This window comes from Ricinus communis, chromosome 1 (assembly GCF_019578655.1).
Source record: "Ricinus communis isolate WT05 ecotype wild-type chromosome 1, ASM1957865v1, whole genome shotgun sequence".
NCBI lineage: Eukaryota > Viridiplantae > Streptophyta > Magnoliopsida > Malpighiales > Euphorbiaceae > Ricinus > Ricinus communis.
This window is the reverse complement of record NC_063256.1, coordinates 9333428-9359665: the sequence shown is the minus strand read 5'-3', so window position 1 is coordinate 9359665 and position 26238 is coordinate 9333428. Positions and strand designations below refer to the sequence as shown.

Sequence of the window (26238 nt, the reverse complement as noted above, 5' to 3'; positions counted from 1 at the left end):
CTGCCCACTGGTTATTTGCATGAATTCATGTCATTCAGCACGAAAAATATAAAATGGTGTTATTGTAATCAAGCAGGTGATTTAATAGTTTAATTATAATGTGATTCTCTCGTAGTATAAAAAATAAAAATAAAAGATAAAAATTAGAATCAAACTGTCCTTTGGAATATAAATAACAAAAATCAAGCACACCTCCATTGCTCTTATGATGCTTTTTGGGGCACAGAAGAGGTGAGAATCCCATTGTCTAAGAATAAATCAAATTGATGGAATCTAGGAATCCAGGATACTGGTTAGATTAGGGATAAGTGGGGGCAATGGAGAGACCAGAGGTGTATTAGAATATAAGAATAGAATAGGTATATTATCTAGCAACAAGTCCACTAGCAATGTGCTTAATTATCCCCTTGACAAATTCTTTTAAGATTAGATGGTGCTTAACAATGTGATTAGATGGTGCACCATATTGGCTTAATGAGGATTGTTAATGACACTCTCTGCTAGACACTTCATTTATAATAGTTTACCTCCTTGTTATTGATAATTTAATTTTTTCTCGCTCCTATTGGTGATAATATTATATATATCTTTCTATTAAAAATAACATATGAGGTTGAGTAGATATAAAAAAAAATTGTTTACATTTCAACTATGGCAATTAAATCAGTTGGAGATGATTAATATCCCAATTAAAGTTCAAATGTTCTTATAATTGTCTTTTTTTCAAAAGAATAAGTAAATCGTATAGGAGTAATCATGCATGGTAAGGAGCAGGGACAACAAATTCTCAGGCAAGTGCATTGGATTCGGATTCTATTCTCTAGGAACTATGGGAAACTTGCCACAATTCAGAGATAAATTATTCTTTATATATAATATTATTACTATTCTTTGTTGTCAATATACTGATAGTGAAATCTGGTTGGCATATGCTGCTGATCCTCACTCTGTTTGCAAAATACAAATAATCCTTGTTCCGAATTTTAAAAAAATATATATACAAAAAATAAAAAATGTCTTGACTACCTTTAGACAAAGGTTTCTTAGGTTATATATATAAAGTAATGGAATTCATGTTATTCTCAATCAAGCTTTGTTTTATTCAGCTTCTGGCAGCAGTCCCTCTTTGCAGAATAGCCCAATGGATTGACTAATGCATTCAAGCCCAACTAAATAAACTAATAGCCCATCGGGATAGCCGACACACCTAAATGGGCCGGATTGGGCTGCATTATAGAAACGCAAATTTCATTCGCGCCGCGGTTCCCAATCTCATGGAAGAGATGAATCCCACGTAAACTTGCCTGATATAAGGCTGTATGTCGCCGCTTCCTTCGGACAAAGAAAAACAGACTGCCCATCTTCTACCTCCATCATTTTGTAACATCAAATATCACAACAGCAATTCAAAATTCCGAAATCGCGGCTAATATATACAAGAGCGCGAGATGATATGACGTCGTTTAAGGACATTGGGAGGATCGTGAATGGCCTCTCTCTGGTTGCTAAAGAAGTCGCCAAACGCTCGAAATCTCTCGACGCCGCCGCAACTGGAGATTTCCAAACCCTATTTACCTCGACAGCCAAGAAAGCAATAGTCTCCGTCACCGATTTATCAGGCCTTACTAAAGGAAATGTCCGCGAGTTTACGCCTCCTAAGCCCAAAGAATCCGTTGTTTTCTTTGACCATTCTGATGACGTGCCAGAGCCCAGCCCAGTTCAATCAAGTTCGATAAATGTTGTTGAAAATAACAATACTGCCAAAATTGATACCGCAGTTGTTGAAGAGAAGGTTCTTTATGATCATGATAATATTAATCAGGATTCAAAGGATGAAGTTGCTGATTTAGAGAAGGAATGTGAGGATCGCAGCAATCCGGGTGGCGAAGAAATGGCCGCGGCGGCTGTGGCGGCGGCCCCGATGACTGAAGTGAAGAGAAGGAAGCCGAGGGAGAGAAGAGTTCCTTCGACGCCGTTTACCAGGGCGCTTGGGTGAGTTTTATTTATTTATTTTATTCATAATTACATTGCAATCAAGGGTGTAACTTAGATTGCATAATTTAAAAAAAAAAGGTTTGCTGGTCTAGGAGCTGGGCTAGCATGGGGAACGTTTCAGGAATCAGCAAGGAGGTTGGTGTATGGTGCCCCAAATTCACAAGACAAGCAATCTGCTCTCTCCCCATTTTTGTCTGAAAGAAATGCAGAACGTTTGGCCCTGGCATTATGCAGAATGCGTGGAGCTGCACTTAAACTAGGACAGATGCTTAGCATACAGGATGAATCTCTTGTTCCTGCTCCGGTACGGTAATTCATTTTGACTAGATTTCTTGTCGAATGTTCATGAAAATTGATTAGTCTCTATGAAACAATGGTTGTAATCAGTTTATTTTTGTCTTCTTAGGTTTATATATTATAATCTCGTGACATCTGTATCATCTTTTGTCTTCCATAGATCTTGGCTGCTTTGGATATCGTCCGTCAAGGTGCTGATGTGATGCCAAGGAGCCAACTCAATCAAGTTTTGGATGCTGAATTGGGTCCAGACTGGTCAACCAAGTTAACTAGTTTCGATTATGAACCACTTGCTGCCGCAAGTATAGGCCAGGTGATGATGCACCAGAATTTTATTTTATTTTATTTTATTTTTTTTTTTTTTTTTTTTTGTAGAATTTCATGTTAGCTCTACCATCGTCTAAATTAAATTTAATAAAAACAGGCTACTATTGTTTTGGAAAAAATGCTTCTGGTAGCTTTTTATGCTAAATGGTCTTTACTGCCGTATGCATGGATCTCGCGCGTTTTGCTTCTCTACTTTCCTGGCTTACATTTCTGTTATTCATATTAAAAATTAAAACATTGCATCTGATTTATAGAACCCATGCTTACAATGGATTTTTTCATATGCATTCATGTCTATTATCTAGCTGCCATGTAATTCTGAATTTTAAAGGCTTACTGTAGTCTAACCATTCTTGAAAAAAAAAATATAGGTGCACCGAGCAGTTACAAAGGATGGTATGCAGGTTGCAATGAAAATTCAGTACCCCGGTGTTGCCAATAGCATTAATAGTGATGTTGATAATGTGAAACTTCTCTTAGATTATACAAATCTAATTCCAAAAGGACTGTTTCTTGACAGGGCTATGAAGGTGAGTAGGCATATTTTTCTTTATTACAAATGAATTTATCCTTTCAAGCTATTGTGTGGTTATGTACATAATGCATGTCAGCATGTGTCCTTGCAAGATATGGTGTGGTCTTCACAAGTTAAATGCTTGCAGACCTGAAAACTTTGTATTGTCTTGGTTTTATTATCAGCTGCAACACTGTGCCATTACTTGATTCCTTGTGATGACTGCCGCTTATATTTTACACATCAGTGATTCATGTTTCAGAATCTGATCACTTGTTCATGGTGGCTACAAAAGATGTGAGAGAATTATATATGTAACTATTGGAATTGGAAGCTAATACACTTTTTGGAATTTATTAAGGTGGCAAAGGAAGAATTATCTCGTGAATGTGACTATGAGTTGGAAGCAATCAACCAGAAACAGTTCTGTAAGCTACTATCTGGTGTTAAGGGGTTCTATGTTCCAATGGTTGTAGATAAGCTTTCATGCAACCGAGTTTTGACTACAGAACTTGTTTCTGGTAATGGAACGTTCTCTTTGCTGATTCTTTTTAACATTAAATAGGATCGCTTTATTCTGATAATGAAAGTTGGGTGATGAGTGCTCTTCAATAGATTAAACAGAAACGCCATGATGGAATTAGTTTAGGTATACATTGCTGCGGAGAACTCCTAACTGGAATTTCTAGAAACATGAATGAACTCGTGGCAAAACAAACCAGGCATTAACTATATTATCTTTTAAAAGGGAAAAGAGGTTAAGATGAGTATGCACTGACGGATGTTATACTGTGATGCATTAGATATTTGTCCTTTCCTTTCTCCCTTCACCATTGAAACTAAAGTGAAGAATGCCTTTGATGGAGGGTATGCGGGCTTTCATCTTTTAACATGAATGGTGTACTTGGTACAGGAATTCCAATTGATAAGGTGGCTTTACTGAACCAAGAGACTCGTAATTATGTCGGGACAAAGTTGTTAGAACTCACATTGATGGAGTTATTTGTGTTCCGATTTATGCAGGTGAACCTTTCATTTTTTTTTTTTTTTAACCTTCTATTAAAATTAATTTTCCCCACTTTTGTTCTTATCTCTTCTCAAATGCTTTGCAAGCGTATTTCATTTTCCATGTAAGTTATGGTTCATCTCGGATAATCTTTTTGGTTCTTTAGTTGTTTTCAGTTATTGTTGCTTGTGTGAGAAAGTTACTGAAAAAGCGATTGACTGTATTGCAATTATCCTGGTACAGACTGATCCTAATTGGAGCAACTTCTTGTATGATGAGGCCACAGAAACTGTGAATCTCATTGACTTTGGAGCAGCTCGGGCTTATCCTAAAAGTTTTGTGGATGACTATTTAAGAATGGTAATCCTTTTTTGTTAATGCTTTTTTAGTTTATGATTTTCAGTTATACAGTGTATTTTATAGGTAAATATCATTTACTGAATGAGATTGACACTAAACTCCTGTCCTGCCCACCAATTGAAGAGTTGATTAGATAAAATTAACTGAACCCTTAAAGCAGCTCGAGATAATTCTGAACCTTGTTGGTTTGTTGTATGTTGAACAAAGCTAGCTCAAAATGTTGCAGCACAACTTGTGGGCTTTAATTTGCGAAGTTTGATGTACTGTATACACTGAGGATGTTTACCTTAAAATATGTGTAGGTTGTAGCATGTGCGAATGGTGAGAGGGATGCAGTGATTGAGATGTCAAGAAGACTTGGGTTTCTTACAGGAATGGAATCGGAGATAATGCTGGACGCTCACATTCAAGCTGGTTTCATTGTGGGACTGCCATTCTCTAAGCCTGGTGGATTTGATTTCGGATCTACTAATATAACCCAGAGTGTTACAAACCTTGGGGCTACAATGCTGAGACACAGGCTGACACCACCACCGGAAGAGTCTTACAGCCTTCACAGGAAGCTTTCAGGTGCATTTTTGGCTTGCATCAAACTTGGGGCAGTTGTACCATGTAGGCAGTTGTTGCTTGATGTCTATGAAAATTATGAGTTTGGTGAAAATGATGCTAATGAGATGTTATCAAGTGGCTCAGTTTCTTGATAGGATTTTTAATTTTTCTTGAATGTTACAATTCTTTTACGAGTAATAATGTGCAGGATGAGATTGCCATCCGATTGCCGTAGTCAAATTTGCCCCATCTGAATGTAATAACTTGATTCTTTGGCCACAATATTAGATAATTGTATATTAGGTACTTGTAACATTATCTTACAGCATGCAGTGGCTGTAGCTGTGAATTTTATTCCCTATTTAGGCCCTCTTACTTGTAATTGTTGTTCCTGAATTCTGCAACATTCTACTGCCAATATGATTTTGTTCCATGGGATCACAGCCATACTTACCTCCGCTTTCACTGGAACGGCTGAGATGTTATATTTTAAGTTAGAATTAGACTCTAATTCTATGTTGTTCAAAATCTCAGTGATTTCAGTCCACTTGTGCATGTTTTTTCGAAACAGCTTTGTTTCTCTTGATAAATCTTTTTAGTATTTTCAATTTCTATATTAAACTTTATAATTCAATTAAATTATCCAAATTTATATTAATAACACCATAGAAATAAATAATTTAAAATGATAACTAAATTTTATATTTTTAAATTTTCAAGTCTACTTAGTTTTCTATAGTATAAATTAAAGCATAACACCAAGATTGATTTATACCAAAACAGATTGATCTAGTAAGTAATTGAAACATCACCAAGATCAATTATACTAATCTATATTCCTGTTATGTGGACTGTTGATCATAAATATTTTTCAATTTGAAAAAATAGAATGTATTTTTCAAAAAATAATAAAAATTATATATATATATATATATATATATATATATTAAAAAATCGATAGATAGCACAACTCACAATGATAGAATTTCCAATATTTTTGAATTCTTTTCTAATATTATTAATAATATATTAATATTAAAAATATAATTAATATGATGCTAACTATTTATCATTATAGAATGTTATTTCTTACAATTAAGATTATTATTTAATTAAAAAATAACTTATTAATTGATATTATTATTTCTAGATCGAACTGGTCGGTTCTATTATATACTAGTAATTAATTTGATTTAATAGATATAAATAAAATAACTAAATTTATGATTAAATTGCTTCTAATCCGATTAAATCGATCAGATTGGTAAAATCCGACTAAATCGGTAATTCGACAAACTGAATAATAACTTATTAGTTTATTTATATCTGTAAAATAATGTAATATTGTCAACTGACCTAACTCTTTATATGTTTCTTCATTTAATATTGGGTTTTTAACACAAATACATGTTTTACTATTTTAATAACAAAAATACCTTAAAAAAATTGCTAACAAAAATAACTTTTTTTTTGTTAAAAAAACGCTCCTTCTCTTGTGGCTGAGCTATGAAGTTTTATTTGATGTCAACAACTTCCAAAGTTACTATAGAAATGCTAACTTGTCTAATTATTGTATTACTATACTTTGCCTCAATCAAATTTAAAAAATAATATTTTTTTGAGTTGGATTAGAACCGACAGTTTACGTACGAGCCAAGGGGAATCAGGTTCCCTTTAGTTTCAAGCTGGTTTGAGCTCAATCTAGTCTATTTTGACCGGTCTAGTTTTGAACTCAAACCGCTCCATATCTAGATTTATATTACGTATATTCATTAGAATAAAATCTTGTAGTTAAAATAAAAAAATCATAAAATATTTAAAAATTGTAATTACTTTTTCAGCACAAAATATATTGCATCAAGTGACAAAAAGAAAACTAATCCATCGCTGCTCGCATATGCCATAAATAAAAGGAGATTCATGATCAACTACTAACTTATTTACCCAATTTATAAATTTTTTATTTGAAGTTAAAAGTTAATTTATATATATATATCTTTTTTCAGTTTTGATAGTAAAATCAGTTTTGAAGAGAGGAAACTTTGAAAACTTATAGATTTGCTTCTTTTGAATCTTGGGTATTTCCCAATCATCAATATGCTTTGAAAAATCTTCAATAGTGATTTTCTCACTATTTACTAAACCTTTAGACCTTGAAAACTCAGAGGTAGAAGAGTTTGAGAAAGAAGAATATCTACAGAAAAAAAGTTTTAAATTCATTTTAAAATAAACCAAGATAACTTTCTAAACAAACATGAACCAAGCCACCAGATTTGCTGCCCTTACACCAGACGGGACTTACTACTGTGCATAAATAAACAAATTTGTTTGTCAGTGATATGATGCAGATTAAAATGATTTTAAAATCTCTTTTATGCATATGATGTTTCTTTCCTGGAACTTTGTTGGCTCTGATACCAATATGTAGAGACTAACAAGTTTCTGTTGTGTAGAATCCTTAGACGAGGCAAGCACAGAGCATACGCTTGTTAAATCTTAAATAAAAAATGGATAAGATGATAATAAGATAAAATAACAAGCTTTTGATTATTGATGAATGAACAAATATACAAATTTTGAAATACAAACTTTAAAATGAAAGGTTTAAACAAAAGAAATATAACTTACAAGAGTTAGTGAATACAAGAGGAAGGTGGTTTCTCACTATCACTCTTACCACTCTCTTGATATTTTATTTTATTAAAAAATTATTTTAAGTATGATTAGTATTAAATTATGCTAATAATTTGTGTAATTAATTTATTGAATTTATTTGATCAAATTAAACCAATGACTACATTAAATTAATATCTCAAATTTAAATAAATAGTAGTAGTATAAACTCAATTTTTTAGTTATTGGCTTATTGACTTTATAGTTGTAGATCAGTTAATTAGTTGGTATGACTCTTTAAATTACTGTGTTAGAGATTTCATATCATTAAAAAAAAAAAAAAGAGATTCAATTAATTTATCAATGTTAAATTTTAATTAAGTGATTAGTTTTAGTCATTTTGATATTGGTTAGAAATAAATCCAATTCTATTAATAAACTATGCATTGACCCGATTTATTAGTTTTTTAATTTTATATCAAGATGGATGTTTAGTTCCTTGATTTCTTGACTTTCTTCTTTGAATGATTATCCAGTCTCAATAGCTTAGTACGGTAGTATATCTATGTTTTAAATTAATTTCATATTTTAAAGAAAAAATGATAATTTAAGTGAGAACTGAGAAGTAAAATTAAATCTGCACTTAATACATAGTATGAAACTCCCATATTACTAATAGATAAAAAATAAAATCAACTTAAAAATGCTAAGGTCCAATCTACCAAATGACTAGTTTAATCATTTTGGTATTAATTGAACCGAAATGGAATTATTTTAACATGCTCTACTCTACACACATTCACTTGACTCTTCCATTAATTGATTATTCAAATTCTAATATTATGAATGTCGTGTCTAATAGTACTAATTAAAAATTTTCCTCAAATTAAATTAATAATTTAATTAGTATGCTATTTTTGTTTATAAAAAAAGAAAACAAATAAGTTTTAAATCAAAAAATAAATAAAAATATTTTTAATTTCTTATAAAAATATATTTTATTAAGGAATTTAGGAAAGCTTTTTTTGGGATAAAGATCTCTATATTTGTTGCTTTAGACTATGCACAAATGTTAATAGACAATACACCTGAGATTTTATTGCATTTTCTCTCATATTATTTCATTGCTATTTATACTGTACACATGACTTTCCTTGCAAAAAAAGAAAGCATGAGAAAATAAGATAAGAGAGCAAATATACATATATATAAAAAGTAAAAGAACGAGTACTTTTTTGTAATTACTTTCAAAAAAAAAAGCATGTGGAGAAAATAATGATTGAAAGCAAAGTAACCCTAAAAGCTTCAATTATAGCATTTAATATCAGAATTTAGCATATCTTTTTATTAGGGTGCTGCTAAATTGATCAGTTTGATCCATTAAATTACCAGACCACTCTTGATAATGCATTACCGCCACATAAGATGTATAGGTTGACAAAAATCTTATCCAAATCTCTCTCTCTCTCTTTTTCACTCTAATATCTAACTACAAATATTAAAATATCTCTTTTTTCACATTAATTTAAATTTAATTAATAAAAAGATCATTAAAAACTAAAACAATTTAATTTCAATAGCTAGATAATTATCCAATTTAGTTTATGGATTGCTATAAAATTAATATAAGATGAAAGATTTGTTGGGTATACCAAACAAAACCAAAATCTATAAAAGAATTTCAGTTTCTTCTAATATCTTTTTCTCTTGCACTCACTTGTTCAATGAATGATTTGTATAATAACTGACAGAAAAATTAATTACTGAATGAGATAATTAAATTTAGTGAAGACGACAATTTAATAAAAGGTGGTGATTAAAACTATAATAATCTAGATGCGATGAATAATAAAGGAGGAGAAGATGAAAGTAATGGCAATACGGAGGAAGATGCATATGTTTCCAACTTTGAAAAGATGAAATAGAGAATGATTTTGCTGAAGATGCGAATGTAGCTAATGATTTGCTACACTTCTAAAAACAATATAAAATTTTTTTAATTTGCTTTTCTTTGTTGAGTTTGATGCCATTGTTTCTAAAAGAGAGAAAGATTAAAAGAAAGGAAGAGAGATTCAATTTATTGAATGAATAAGTGATTCTAGATTCCCACATTAACATTAATTAAAAGATCAACTCTTTTAAAAAAAAAATTTAAATTCTACGACAAAACCGTAGCTTTAAACTTAAAATTCATTAAAATCATTAAAAAGACATTGCACATTTGTATTATTATATGAATCTACAAAAAATTAAAAATCTTATTTTTTACCCTTTTGATTCGGAATGAGTTTGAATCTGAGTAGACTAACTTTCTTTTATTAGTATTCTTAAAACTCTTATAATTTAATCTTGATAAGAGTTTCATTAATAATATAACATGAGAAAGGCAATATTAACTATCATTACAATGATTCTTTTTTGCTAAAAGTTTATTATATTATTATTACATTGTGTTTATTTTTATTTTAGTATATTATTACTACATTTATAATTTAATATAGTGTTATAATTTCTAATAGAAATTGTATAAGATTGGTTGGTCACGAATGGATGTATTAATTATATTTATATAATTAAAATATAATAGAAATTATATAAGATTGGTTTGTCACGAATGGATGTATTAATTATATTTATATAATTAAAATATAATAAATATAGAAATTGTAGATTTTCCATGTGTGTTTATGTGTCAAAAAATCATTAACAAATATCAGAAATTTATAATCTTATCTATAGCCTCTACCAGTGTGTCGGTGGCTATGGCTAATCCAATGGAGAGAATAAGCACTGCTTCATAATGGTAAAACAGTCAGACATTCATGATTAACAATTATTCCTGTCGAACCAATCAAAAGATAATAATTAAATTTAATATAATAAAATTCTAAATCACCCAGCAGCCACCCTAAATTTTCGCAAATGATCAAATCTATGGTTGAAAAATGTCTCAAATACTAAATAAATATTCAGATCTTGCTTTGGGGAAAACAGAAAAAGAATGGGGATGACGAAAACAGCTGTAGAGAGAGAGCGTGGAAGGGAGAAGATAATGGCGAAAAAGATGAAAGAGAGAAGAAAGACAAAGGAAAGGAGGCTTTGGCCTCCTACTGTTAAAAGAATAATAATAAATAAATGAAAGTTGCAATGCATAAATTGTGAAAAAGACGAGAACGGTCTCCTCTACCATACGTAAAAAATAATATTTATATTATTATTATTTTTGAGTTACGTTTAGAAACTTTTAACAATAGATGGATTGAATTATTTGTCAGAAACTGTAAGCTCTGAGGAGCAGTGGGTGGCGAGCTCAAAATAAGGGAAAAAGCAGAGTCTAGGCCCTGTGCTTCTCTCCTCTGCACTCTGAACTTGTGCATTTGAGAGAATGAAGCAAGGGATGGTGATGGAGATGGGGATAATGCTGTTATACGGTTGTATTTTGATTGGAATGGTTTTGGGCGGATCTGTTGATGTTATTCTAAAATCAGAAGTCATGTTGCCTTTTCTGGAGAGCGGTGCTTCTTCCCCTGCTCCTCCTGCTGCTCCCAAACCTCTTATGGTCGGCCTTACTCTTATTCAGGGAGCTGACGCCAAAGGAGCTGGTGCTGCCTTCCTCCATTTGTTTTCTCTTTCAGTTAAGAGAGATTCAAGTATTTACTAATAATGCTTTACTGTAACATCTTCTCATCTCAGTCTGCTTGGATGGAACATTGCCTGCCTACCACTTGCATCGTGGGTCTGGATCGGGTCAAAACAGTTGGCTCATTCAATTAGAGGTACGTCATCATTTTGGTTCTACAATGTCAAAAGCTTTTGGAATTCCAATTCAGCTGTTATTGCTGAACAAGTACAGCTGGCCCTCCCCACTCCACAGGGGTTCGCTGCTTCTTTCTTATTACTATTGTTAGAGCTAACAAGTCTGACTCAACTTAGAGGGTGCCTTGTTGCAGGGAGGCGGGTGGTGTAATACCATCAGGAGCTGTGTTTACCGCAAAACTACACGACGTGGTTCATCCAAATTTATGGAAAAAGTATTACCTTTCACTGGAATATTAAGCAATAAACCAGACGAAAATCCAGGTTCTTTGAAGACACGAAAATGTTTATTTCATTCTGCCTATTTCCGGCTACAATTTCTGATTTAATTGCCTGTATTGCAGATTTCTTTAATTGGAACAGAGTCAAGTTACGATATTGTGATGGGGCATCTTTCAGTGGGGATTATCATGATGAGGTTGGTGGGAGAATTCCAAAGTAAATAATTTGATGCGACTCAAAAGTACTAGTTTTTCTAAATATGGGTTCATATTTTGGCAACATTGCTACCATCCATGTCATTGGTTCGATTTAATTACTTAATGAATGTCACTTATCTTAGAATTTTTCAGCAGCACTGTATCAATTGACGCTGCTTCTTATTTACTAAAGGTTCAAATGTAGCATTAGCATTTTCAATTCGACATGACTTTCAGGCTGCACAGCTTTATTTTCGAGGACAACGAATCTGGTCAGCTGCTATGGAGAATCTAATGGCTGAAGGAATGCTAAATGCCACTCAGGTACTGAATTTGTTATGTACTTAAACTCTCATATCGTTTTCATTCTTCCTGTTGCTCTATGAACAGTTGAAGACATGTATTTCAGGCTCTTCTTTCTGGATGCTCTGCTGGAGGTCTGGCATCCATATTACACTGTGATGAGTTCAGGGACTTGTTTCCACAATCTACAAAAGTGAAATGCTTAAGTGATGCTGGACTTTTTCTTGATGCGTAAGAAGCAATTTTCTATCAGTGCATATTGTTCACCTGAATAAATATTGCCCATTTCCTTTTTATTAAATTTCTTAAATCTGCTGTAGAATTGATGTGTCTGGCAATCGCACGCTACGGAATATGTATGAAGGTGTAGTTAGCTTACAGGTATTCTTCATACCGCTACGACCCTTCTGAAAACTTTTCATTCTTAGGAAGAATATTGTTGTGCAGTCTTAGTAGAACTCAACTGCTCTGACCTGAGGTTTTACATATTAATAATATGTTCCAACTATTCTGTGTCTGCTCAGTATTTTAACGATTGATTAACAATTGATCTGTCTGAAAATTTAGAAAGTGCAAAAGAATCTACCGAGCACGTGTACCAGCCGACTGGATCCAACTTCAGTAATCATCTAACCTTTCTTAATTGTTTTGCTGTTGCTTGATTGATTGTTATTAGAGAAAATATGTGACTCTCTCTCTCTCCATCTCATGCAGTGCTTCTTCCCCCAGAATTTGATTGCTAATATTAAGACTCCATTGTTTATTCTCAATGCAGCCTATGATACATGGCAGGTAATCTTTGTTATATTTTATTTTCTTTCCTTTAATGGCAGTTCATTTGTAGTCTAGGGAAAGGGTTAATAGCAAACTGCTACAGATATGCCATTGGGAGATAAGAGACTGTTGGGAGAAGGATCCTCTAAGAGAAAACGGAGAAAGAAAGAAAAGAAAAGAGAAGATAAGATTAGACCTTCCCCCATTTGGAAAGATTGATTTTTAGAACTAGGTATACTTAACTCTTGATGTGATAGAATGGGCACCAGGCAAAAAAATAAATAATAGTGCAGTCACCTTCCACTAATTTAAAATTGTCGGTATCTAGGGTCTGTTCTGTTCTCACATCTATTGATTGAGATCCATTTAGCTAACCCCATATTAGTTTGAGATATAGACTTAATTTCAGTTTGGACTAAGAAAAGAAGCCATCAAGAAATATGGCTAATATATAGTTACAAAAACAAGCAGAATAGTTCTTAGATTTTCATTTTCCAGAATTCTAGATAACTTCCTGAATGCTGCTGCAGCATTGCTGAATAACTTGGTTTATTTCTGTATTTATCAGGTTCAAGCTAGTTTGGCTCCACCTACAGCTGATCCTCAAGGTTCTTGGAATGAATGCAAACAAAATCATGCACAATGTAATTCATCCCAAATCCAATTTTTGCAAGGTGATTCTTGAATTCAAATTTGTTGTGCTTGGTTTTTCTTATCTAATGTATAATCTTTTGATTATGCACATGATCTTAGTTAGGTAGCTTATTTCTCCTTTCTCTGTTATGGACAGACTTCAGGAATCAAATGCTAGATGCCATAAACGTCTTCTCAATGACAACTCAAAATGGTTTATTCATAAATTCTTGCTTTTCTCATTGCCAATCTGAGAGACAAGATACATGGTTTGCCACTGATTCTCCAGTCATTCGGGACAAGGTACCTAAACTACAATTTCTAAATATTAAAGCTTCACAGCAAACATAGAATAAATAACTACATTGGACCTGTCCATTCTCCTTTTCTTTCTTTCTTTTTCTTCTTTTATGGAAAGGGGCCCTCTGTTATGGAGCTTTACTGAGACAATATCATTTGAAGTAGATAAACCTAAAAACTGCCTGACATGTTAACTTGAGTTCATTAACATGCTATAACAGTTAACAGTGACAGAACGTCTGTATGGATGTGTATCTGACGCAAGTCTGAAAGGGCATTTCACTGTCCAGACTTTAAGTGTGAGTATTGATGAGAAAAAGATGAGAAATGTACTGATTGCTGAGGGACTAATGAGGTAGAAAATGAAAGATGAGCATCAATATTACTGGATATATGTGAACAGTACATGTAAATTGGGGATAAGGCTGCAGCAATGAATGAACATTGTGAGAATAATAGAGCAGGGTCGACCGGGCACCAAAATGTGAATTAAGTTTTGGGAGAAGCGTAGGTCCACAGAATAAGACTCGAAATAAATAATGATATTTTGCAGTTTTTCTTAAATAGGTCAAGCTGTTTGTGAGTTGTAATAGCAGAGCCATATTATTTTTGCTTGTTGCCATGTCCAGTCACCTTCTCTGGTATTTAAATATGAATGACATCAATCATTCCAGAAACTGGTATAGCCCGCTAAGGCTGTTACAATTCACAAATGCAATCAAACATGTGTAGAACTTTTAATGTTGCATGACATAATAAATTATAACTACATTTATTTGTACCAATATGCAGAGGATCTCACAATCTGTTGGAGACTGGTATTTTGATCGAGTTGATGTTAAAGCCATTGACTGTGCATATCCCTGTGATAGTAGCTGCCATAATCTAGTATTCAAGTGAGTGGAAATCTTATCTGCTCTTCATTATCTTGTCTTCATTTATTTCCCCATTTGTCATATGTAGAAATTGTAACATTTATTTGTGAAGTCATCTCTAATGTGCCCTGATATGTGATTTATTAGTTTGTCGTTATCTCAGAAGAACTTATAAGTTCACTGAGCTCAAAAATGTAACATAGTTGAGATGTTTCAAGAAAGCTATAAGCTTTATGGTTCTGTCATTTTCAGTATTGCCATTATTTTCCTTTGGTATTTGTTAATTGTCTTTCTCTTCTTCCAAAATGTTTCTCTCAGAACTCCCAACAGAACTGCTAAGTTGGACAGCAAAGATTAACAAATAAATGCAAGAAAACTTATGTTAATAATGGGAAATAATTCTGAGGTCATAGAAATACAGGTCAAGTATTTTTGTACATACATCCTGTTTTAGCTGTTGAAGTTGAATGTGTGCTAGGATGGGGTGATTGTCTCTGGAATATAACTACTGAACAACTGTGAAAGAATTTCATCTTTCTCCTAGAAATCTAAGTGGCATGGTTGAGTAATTCAAAAGGCTTTTACAAGCTTCGAATTTGTTCAATTTTCGTGCACTTTTTTTTTTTTCTTCTAGAATTGCTCTCTCAATTTCAATTCTGGGAGACTGAAACTAGTATCTCCTCTGCAGCGATGTTATTTCAACCATAACATTCTCCGAGTCCTCAGGATTAACCTTGACCCCTCTAAATCTGCTTAGTACCTTCCTGGTATCACTAACATGTACCAAAAGCACCATGGGGTTTCAGATTGATCAATGACACTCAATTAATATCTGGGAATCCGTAGGCATTGCAGATACAGCTGCATGAGCTTTGCTCACAAGTCAAGACCATGTAATATCCCTAAATTCAAGGGCTTATTTTTTGACAGCCATTGTATCACTAAATTTGGTATGTTATTTGCAGCTGCTCAAGCGTCTTAGTATATAATAGTCTATCATCACGGTTTAAACAACGAATAACATTTCTCGAGTTTTTGCTGCTGTTTTTTTTCTGTTATGTTAATCTCTATTAAAAATCCTTTCAAATCATATAGGATTTCGTATGTATCAGTCCCACTTTTGAAATGAGAATCCATACGATAATATAGACTTAGGATAAAGATTATCTTTGAAATTTAAAAACTTGTTATCATGCTTGCACTTTTTTTTTTTAAATGCACAATCTAATCTTATAAAGAGATTCATTCTCTTTTACAAATTTGAACTCTACAGATTCAACTAAAAACCATAAAATCCATTCAAATGCATCCAAGATTTTAATAAGCTGAACAGATTAGAGTTTGTTTCTTTCTTTGCTAACCCCATTATCTGCTGTTGATAGCTAATGCTTCCTTCTGAAACTCACAGTCATCCATAAATGGTGAAATGATACCACCCATTACATGACCTGATCTGTGTTTTTATTTCTTTACCCTTTCCTTTTCCTTTTTTTCCTTTTTTTCACATGATGGGAAAATTTTAATAGGAGTAGGTAATTTCTTTCCAAGGAATCGGAATCAGTTCATCCATCAATGGCTAATGAATTGCTTTGAAAGTCCCTCAGAATTCCTGGTATTTGACATGCTTTTAAAAGATATTTTTGAATAACAGAAACTTCAACGACATAATAATGAGAATCTCTACAAAATCCAAAAAAACTTGACTTTCTTTTTCCTGTTATAACAGGATCTCACTCCCAGTGCTATAATCACTCAAATCAATTGAAACTCGGTAACAAATATAATAATCTAGTGTTTTTTAAGTCAGACAGCATGCCTCCAACACCCCCTCACCATGCGCTATTTACAACAGTGGAAACATGTACAGAGAAGGGAACCGGTGAGACTCTGCAGTCTGACCCTGAAATCCCTATACCAAAATCTAGAAAACAAAATCAAGATAACCTTCAAAAAGGATAGCTCTTGTTCTACTATAACAAAATTGAGTCCAACCTCAATTTCCGAATCCACCCAAACTAGTAAACAAAATGAAGATTATAGAAGAAGCTGCTTTTTTCTTTTTCTTTTTCCTTATAGGTAGGAAAATGTCTATCTACACCCACAAAACAAAACCAAAAGAAAAACGTATGGATTAGTATCCGCAAACGTTAGGAGTCAGAATTCAGAAGCAGCCGTGTTTAGACGTAGATGCAAGTGCCACTGCTTGTGCCCATACCTTTAGCCTGGCCTTGACATCTCTTGGATCATCACCTACAATTCAAACGAAAAGAAAAAAAAGTACTCATCATTATTCAGCAATGCATGAAAAATCCCAGATGCCCTTATATAAGTGGGCGACTTTGAAATGCTTAATTAAGAAGAAAAGAGAGGGATTAAAGAGCACACTAACCAGGGCTAGAAATGCGCCAATTGGCAATAGGTGAATTGCCACCACTACTAGTATCAAGGGTAGATCCTGAAAGTGAGACTCGACTAGGCATCTCAAGCATACGCTCGTGCTCTAATTCAAACCCAAGATCTCTACAAGCTTTCACTTCATCCAAGTCCATGCACAATGCCCTCTTTCCTCCTTTTGGCCTTGTTATCACCACCACACCTCCATTTTCACTCTCTCCACTAAAGCTATTACCGTTTCCGTAATAATTACACATACCCAAACCAATGCTCTCCTCTTCTTTCTTTTTATCACTCTTATTATTGTTATTATCACTGTCTATCCATCTTTCTCTTATGACCCTCCTTTTCCTTCTCGAATTCTTTCTCGTATGGTTACCCTTTTGAGCTTCATTTTCACTAGCATACTCTTTTCCTCCTACAACATCTCGGAGCTTCACCACTCCACCACCACCACGGTTCCTCCGGCGAGGCGGGGTTGCTGGAAGTGAGTAGCAGCCAGGTTCTTTATCAGAGTCCGATGAAAGATCAAGCATGCTTATGACCCCTTCTTTCTCATCATCAGAGAGTTCCTCATCTGCATCAAAGCTCTCTATAGATAATCTTGACATGAACATCTTCATTCCATCACAATCTTGATAATCATCATCTTCATTTGTGTGCATAGAACTAGTACACACTGATAATCTTGACAAATTATGTTGATGTGGCAGCTGATGATCAGAGTACCCATCATCAGTATCATGATCATAATCATCGTAAAAAACCATGTTCGAATTCTCATCAGACGCCATTTAACTTGAAACCGAACAAAAATCAAGAAAAAAGAGAAAAGGGAGAGCCGTCTAAAGAAAAGGAAAGTGATGATCAAAGTAATGAAAAAAACAAAAGAGAAAGTGCAGAAAAAAGATAAATATTAGTGAATAAATGATTGTGGCTTTTGGTTATCTATGAATCATTCGTTTCTCATTTTGATGATAAGGTGAGAAGGTAAACATAATCACTTGGCCAACATTCTCATTTATAACAAAAGCCAACTCACTCTCATTTCTTTCTTTTTAATCCATAATATGCCCTTATTTCCACGTGTCGCTCATGTTTAATTTTTTTTTTCTTCATAAGGACAAAGGTCAATTTCGGCCCTCAACTTGTTAGACGGACCAAAAAAGGGCCAACAAGAACTTTTGCTTCAAATAAATCCAGGATATGTAATTTTTTGGCTCATTTGAACACAATAGGGGAGTTTCTACATCACGCACCCTTAAAATAAAATATTAAATAAAAGTTTGGCTTTTTCGTCTTCCGTATGATTCCTGTCTCTTCTACTAAATGAATTTTTTAAGAAAAGATTGTTGCTATTTACTAACTTCTACACATTTTTAATTGATGCTATCCAATTCATTAAAACTAATAATGACTACCATTTTCTAATTCTTCGAGCATCAAAACTAAACTTGGATTTTCAAAGTTATTAATATTGTGTTTGGTTAAAAATTATAAAATCTATGGAATTAGTTTGCAAATTCAAAATTTATATACTTTGAATGGAGTGCAAATTAATTTAGAAGTATATAGGTAGAATTTCAAAGTTTAAATTTGTGTGGAATTATTTATAGTTAAATTAAATTTAAATAAAATAAGTAGAATTTTTAAATAAATTTCATATTAGTTTGTTAATATATTTCATACACTAAAATATTTCCTTTAATTTTATCATTTTAATTTTATTTTTTATGTATTTTTTTTTTAAATAAATTATTTAAAAAATTTCAACTAAATATAGCATAAAAGTATATATTTGAGAGGAAAGTAGTTAATCTTTAAATAAAAGTGATGACTAATATTCCATTGTAATTAAGAGAGATAAAATATCTAAATAATTTTATGAGAGAAATAGTTAAAAATATCAATTAAGTAAAAGAATGAAAAATATATGCCAAAGTTAAAATGATAAGCCAAATAAAGAAAGCTAATTAATTATAATGAATGTTTATAGATATTCCATCATCATTTACCTTATTTAAGTAAAATCCAAAATAAGTTAATTCTTAAATAAATATGAGGATTCAATAACAAATAAAAAAAAAGTTATTTAATAGAAAAACATAACAAGAGAAAGAAAATGAAAAAACAAATCGTTATTGCTTCTATTATTTATGCAATAGGTTTTTTTATATAATCAAATGACTTATCGGATTGTATATTTGAAGAAATAGAAAAAAAAGAAACAAGATAAAGAAAAGTTTGAGTATGAATTTCGTAGTAGTTCTATAAGTTTTTAATTTTAAAGACTTGAGGTTTTTTATTTCTTTATCTTCATATGAAATTTGCTATTAATATATTGTTGAGTCATTAATAGAAAGTTATTCAAAATAATTTCGTAGAAAAATAAGTACATCAAAAGTTGAGTTAGTCTCGAGCTTTTCTATTTGAAAGATTAAAAAAAATTAAAATAAAATGTTTAATTAAATAATTATTATATTTGTTTGTGCGATTCAAAATTAGACTTAAAGAGAATTATATATAGGAAAAAAAGAAAAAAGAAGAACTAAAAGTATAAAATAAAATAAAATTAATTACATTTTCCTATCAATAATTAAAAAAATAAGTTGGCTATCTTGCTGGAGTATGTTGTTGCTCCCCTCAAAGAATCAGTCAACATTTGGATTAAAATGAGCCAAAAGTCACCAGTCGTGAATTCATTTGAACCAGATGTTCATTTTGGCCCTTTTTTGGCCCCACGCTTCAAGTTCAGGGGTGAGATGGACCCTTTGGCCATTTCTAGATTGTAGTTTGAAAGTGAAAGAGGGTAGTAATGGTAATTGAGATTTCAGAACCAGAAGTAGAGTAGAATTTCCAAATGCGGTCTAAACTTGAAAAATAGTGATTTCCAATAGAAGTTTCGAAGATTTGGGTAATGATAATTTAATATAATGCATCAAGAAAGCCACACGTCAAAAATTTGAGGATTAATGTAGAGGATTAGCTTAAAAAATAGAGATTGTCCCAAAACCACTGGACAAATGACACGTAGAGTAGAATAATTTGTGGAGTCATAACTTAGACGGTGAATTGAATGAGAGAAGGGTCGCCACTCAGCGACGGAGCGAGAGTTTCCAATAATAATTTTTATGTTAGAGAGTAATTTTTATAATAAAAAATATTCTAAAAATATGTAAATCTAGAAATAATTTTTTGTTTAAATTCACTATAATTTCTATATTTTATTTTTATTTTTATAAATATTAATAGTTTTAGTAGAAAGATAAGATTATAAATGTTAATTGAATTAAATATATAAAATTTATATGTATTTATTAAATATAAAATATAAAATAAATTGTGATTTTTATACATAAAAAATTTAATCGATCTTTTATTTTATATTTAAAAAGGAAGAATGGATTAAAGTAATATTCTATGTTTAAAACGAAAAATTTAACATTGGAGATGGTATGGTGTAAGGGGAAGGAGAACCAGAAGAAAAGAAGTTGAGTGCACGATTACCAATGAGAGTGAGGGAGGGAGGGAGGGCGTGAAAACAAAAGGGTCAATAGTCACGGGACCATTTTCTGGAACCACGCCACCCATCAGTATTTTCATTAGTCAGCAGCTCAGCTGGGTTCTGCCGAATCTGATTGCTTTGCCTTTTGTAACACAATTCAGTACTGCTTTACTCGATACTAATATATTCACATGCACATGAGATGAGATGCATGCAGCGCTTCCTTTTTTTTTTTTTTTTCAAAATAATTTAACCTTTTTTTATATAAAAATTTATCTTAAAAAAAAATGAATGCAATTGTATATTTAGAATTTAAAATCAAACATTTAAAATGAAACTATTGTGTGTGATCCTAACTAATTTGAGTGTACCTCTGTGATTTGCTAATTTGTCTAATATTAGCTCATTCCAAAAATTGCTAAGAATAAATTGGTTGAGGGCAATGTACCAAAATGAGTGTTACTTTTTCTGGGTGCATGTGAATAAAGTAGTATTTTAATTAATGTAATAGTTAAATGAGTGTGTACATATAACGCGCTGATAATGTCTTTTATAAGCACTAATTAGTATTCTCATTCCATCCTTTTTAACTTTTGTTTGGGTCGAATTTTGGATTCTGTTTATGTTATTTGCTAGATAGAATGTAGCATTATTGTTCACAATTGCGACCTTTTGCCTTTTGCTTTTTGACTTTTTAGTGAATCTCAACCAGTTTTCTTTTTCCTCTTTTTCCTTTATAGGTGGATAGATTGTGGCTATATTTAGGCTCATTTTAGGATAATTTTTTCAAATTAATTTTTTTTTAATTCTTTTTTTAAATTGCTAAAAGTAATTCAGACACTCTAAAAAGATTATGACACTCTGGGCTCTACTATATGTATAATTCTTATCTATTTTCATTTTATAAATTGAACGAGATAATGTTTTTGTTTTTATTTTTATTCATTCAGGATAATTTCCAAAAATGCAATTAGAAGGAGGACAGTATGGACAGTGGATAAGGATAATAGTTGTTTGTTCCTTCTGTTAATAAAATAAAATAAAATAAATTTTTTTTGGAGTCATTTGGTGGGGCCCCCACAAAACTGTGTTTGATTTGAAAAGGATGTTCGTTGATCAGGTGATGTAAATAACCGCGTTTAATAGGACAGCTGTCCGCGTATTTATTCTCATCTCCAACGGGCCCACTGGAGCCCACCTACCCAGGCCCAACAACAACAACAACGACGAAACAACACTACTACACAACACACAAGGCAACCAAAAAAAAAAAAAAAAGTTTTACCTTCATCATTTAGACCACGTGGCGCCAAATCCATCATCCCAACACATTACTTATCTTCTCTGCACTTAGTAACTGGGCCCCTACTGTTTACCAATCACCACATCAGCAAGAAGGACTATTGCTTTTTCCACTATTAAATTAATTTAATTTTTATTTTCATTCATCTCCAATGGCAGGCAGGTGACCTTGCGACGGAAATTTCATCTTCCGCGGGGAGGAGGAGCTGCCCGTCGCCATTCCTCTTTACTTCAAAAATATTCAATCCCGCCGTCTTAACTCAATTTGATTCGTTTAAGAAAACACACACAATTTGATTATTGTTTTTTTCTTTCTTTACTTATTCAAAATCGATGAGGGATGTACTTACATTCTAAAATATGACAAATTTTTATGAATATTAATAAAATATATACAAAAAATTCAAAGTGAAAGTTTCTTTGACTCTCCCAAATGAAGATACTAATTGAATAATTCTTTAATTTGTTAATTTATTTATTTTCAAATGTCATTAAAGTCTTTTTAATTTAACAATGACAAAATAATTTATAAAATTAAGTCAAACAAAAATATATATATATACATAAGTTAAAATAAATCTAAATGTGAAAAAAAAGTAAAAATACAATTAAATCAATTTAGTTTTTATTTTATAAATTTTTAATTATTTTGAGTTTGTTATAAAACTAAACAAATAACTGCTCATCCCTACATATGCAAGTCAAAACAGTGGTATAGATAATAGCAAACCTCATTATTCCATTTATTCTTAATTTATTCTAAGAACGCATTAAATATCTCTATAGTATATATAAATATCTTTTATATAATTATACAAATTTTGGTACTAATTTATCCACGTTGTAAATAAATATAAATTTTATATTGTAATAAACTATAAAATATTTAAATTTTATTTTTAAAAAATATTTTTTATATAGTAATATTATCATTATATATATTTTTAAAAAATATATATATTCATTATTTATTTTGTCTCTTCAATTTTATTCGTGCGCCATGAGAATATATTAATAAATTATATTTATGATCGCTAATATTTTACTAATATGATTAAATTTTAACTAAAAAAATAAAAAGTTTAAATCATAATTTGTTTATGATACATACGACTATAAAAAAATTCAAAATTTATTCTAATAATATTACTTGCAATTAATATTTAGTTTGTGTATAGCTGACCATGTACTGAATTAAGATTGGTTTTATATATACATCTAGAGTTATTTATGTGTTAGAGATAAAAACGGATTGTATGACACGTATAAGTACATATACCATAATTATTTTTGTTAGGTGTTAACCAGGGAAATGTAACATAAAATAATAATTCAGGAGTATATTAATTACTCCGCCCAACTAATTATCCTGGTTATTTTATCATTTCTTAAGCCACCCTTCTTCTAATTAAAATTATTTTACTTTGGGCCACAAGAAATTAAATAAATGCATATTCGTATAGTAAACACTGTCGCTCACCGACCGTTGATCTGATAGACTAGTCACCTTTCTTAGCTAGCTGGTTTTGATGGCAATGGAAATGGACGGTTATAACAGTCGCTTTGATGATTCGGATGTCTACACGTATACTGTCTCTTCATGTAAGTTTTGATCAGAAGCGGACGATCACATACAGCGATGTGGAGAGGAGGCGACGCCACAAGGCCATCTCCGAATTTATGCGGCTAGGATTGTGTTTATAAGAAATGGGTCCCATTCTCTTATCTGATTTTTTTTTTTGGTGGAGACAAAAACGGTCTTTTTATAAAGACGTGGTTGCACATTTTTTTCTTGTGTTTTATTTTTCTCTTCTATAAGAATATGTGGCTGAAGTTACTAATTGTCTTTTTGATATTTTTAAATCAAAATAATCTAATTTCAACTATTCATTATTGACTGTTTTTTTTTCTTTTCTTTTTTTAAAAAAGCAAAAACTTAATTTAATAATAGATAAAGAGAATGGAGAATTTCTAAAAATTAAAAATATTAAGTACTTTCACTAAGAGAATATTAAGTTTAATATATAAAAGATATAGTTTATTTATTATTTTTCAATTTTAGTACAAAATATATAATTCTTCTATAATGACATAATTTAAGCATTCGAATTGGATCGTCGGAATCTGTTCTCGATTCTAATATTTTCTTTTTCTTTTTATTTTGTAAATCCTATAAACCAAGAGTTTCCAAACTTTCTCTCTCAAACCCATCCAGAATTTGCCAACTCCGTCGAGTACAAATTAAAAAAGTGTATAAAAAAATTTATAATGAAGCAGCCAATTCACTAATTTATATTTAAAAAAAAGATTATTAAAATTTTATTTTATAAAAATAAGTCTTCAGAAAAAAAAAAAAAAAAAAAAACACTAAACAGGTAGGAAAATTACACTAGAAATGTTGTGAACCAATTCTGTAGACTTTTATGTGAAGATATGACTTGACTGTTTGTAAAGAAAATTTGAACGTATATATAAAGATTCTTTTGAAGAAAAAGTGAGGATCTTCCTAAGATCTTAGGTATGGCAGATGGCATATTCGTATATTATAACTAAGCTTGGGCAGTGGCTATGTGCTCATAATTTATTAGATTTGCTCATTTTTAATACTCCACATGCTTGCAAATCACACCACAACCTGTGCTTTCAAACTTTTATATAAAACGTGGCCAACATCTTCCGCACAAACCCAACTGACCAATTCGTATACTCAACCCATCAATATTTAAATTATGTTAGAAAATAATAATAATAATTCAAAGTGCATGATGATCATTATTTTACAGCAGTCCTAGTAACAATTTGAATTAATTATTCTTCACATAAATATGTCATTTATTAAATAATATATAAATACATCTCATTTTTAAACCATTGAATATAATCACATATTTATTCAATTATATGCCAACTCATATTAATGATTAAACTAATTGGAAACTTACACTTAGACTGATTAATAGTAAAAAGCGATTTATTTTTTTACTATTTGATTCTTTCCAAATTATAGTTCATGTTATTTTTTAATTACTATTTTAATAAATATATATCTTTATTAATCGTTAAATATAACATTTATTGATTAATTAAAATAGAAAAATATATAGTAGCCACAAGTTTCGAAGGCAGCTGATTTCTGGCGAGTGGTGTTCGGCTGCTTCATAGTCGCACTTGTACGATACCAATTGCCGACACCCTTGGAAAGAGATTGGCCAATACAATCCAAGAGATCCAAGGGTTTTGGGGGTTCGGTAGATAGAGGGGCTGTTCGGTTTGACAGAAAAACCACGGGTCAAGAAGATATTTTTCTTTAGAGAAGAAAACAACACTCGCCTCTTCCCATCCACGTGTGTATTCTTTTTTTTTCTCAGAATAATCAGTCTGTGTATTTTAATGGAGCTTTAATTACAGAATCAACAACGGAATTTAATTACATATAATATTTAGGACATTTTTATATTTTTTGTTTTTACTTTTTAAAAAAAAAAAAAATTAAAAAGTTTATTTTTATAATAAATAAGTTGGAAATTCTTTTTAAACATTGCTGTTTCGGAATTGTGAAAATTTTATCCTCTCTACCTTAGTAAATAATATATAAAACAATAATTAATTTATAAAAGTATATTTTATTTTAAAAACTGAACACAAAAAAAAAAAAAAAAATGGTACCAAACCTACTCATGTATTCATACTCGGATTAAATTGTCAAACAAGATTGCTAGTGATCATAAATGTAATATTATATGTGACAGATGTTTTTATTTTATGGTTATAAAAAGATAAAAAAAAAAAAAAAAAGAAGTGGAAATTAGAGTGAAAAAGGAAGCACATATCATATTTGATAAAAATTTAATAAAAAAGATGAATGATATATCCTTAAAAATCTTATTTTTACCTTCGTATTATGGAAATGGGTTGTTTCTTTTAATTGAAATTTTTGATAAAAAAGTTGAAAAGTTGGACGGTGAAGGGATTGTAACGGAAATGGGATTTGGTGATATTAATATAAACATATTTGTCAGGTTGTAAATGGAAATGGGCCTCGTGTCTCCCTAATGGGAAGTAGGAATTTTCCGTGTGATAGTCAAAGTCTTTGTTTCTCAGTTTTATTATTACCAAATCATATCAAATTGCTTAGGAAGGTAATCAAAAACCAATAGTAACAAAACCGGATTTTTTATTATTATTATATTTTATAAACTTATAAGATACTACTAATTTGAATTGCCAAATGGCCACATGTTAGCCCTAAATTAAAG

The 26238-nt window shown here is 31.3% G+C and overlaps 3 protein-coding genes across 3 annotated transcripts; 2 read left to right on the top strand and 1 right to left on the bottom strand.

Moving 5' to 3' along the window:
- The first annotated feature begins 1184 nt into the window (after positions 1–1184).
- LOC8270831 (protein ABC transporter 1, mitochondrial) lies at positions 1185–5501 on the top strand. Its single transcript, XM_002515113.4, has 8 exons — positions 1185–1992; positions 2074–2299; positions 2453–2605; positions 2991–3149; positions 3495–3654; positions 4047–4156; positions 4383–4499; positions 4802–5501. Exons 1-8 carry the CDS (start codon positions 1454–1456, stop codon positions 5198–5200), a joined length of 1863 nt encoding a protein of 620 aa, XP_002515159.1. The 5' UTR covers positions 1185–1453; the 3' UTR covers positions 5201–5501.
- Positions 5502–10643: 5142 nt separating this feature from the next.
- On the top strand, positions 10644–15827 carry LOC8270832 (pectin acetylesterase 6). The gene is made up of 13 exons (XM_015716895.3): positions 10644–11263; positions 11355–11437; positions 11612–11741; positions 11822–11895; positions 12134–12220; positions 12306–12430; positions 12520–12580; positions 12767–12820; positions 12914–12991; positions 13542–13647; positions 13764–13909; positions 14699–14802; positions 15470–15827. The coding sequence occupies exons 1-13, from the start codon at positions 11047–11049 to the stop codon at positions 15597–15599; spliced, it is 1395 nt and encodes a 464-aa protein (XP_015572381.1). The 5' UTR covers positions 10644–11046; the 3' UTR covers positions 15600–15827.
- Positions 15828–16466: 639 nt separating this feature from the next.
- On the bottom strand, positions 16467–18175 carry LOC8270833. The gene is made up of 2 exons (XM_002515115.4): positions 17171–18175; positions 16467–17031 (listed from the first exon to the last, which is right to left on the bottom strand). The coding sequence occupies exons 1-2, from the start codon at positions 17967–17969 to the stop codon at positions 16943–16945; spliced, it is 888 nt and encodes a 295-aa protein (XP_002515161.1). The 5' UTR covers positions 17970–18175; the 3' UTR covers positions 16467–16942.
- Between the last annotated feature and the right edge of the window lie 8063 nt (positions 18176–26238).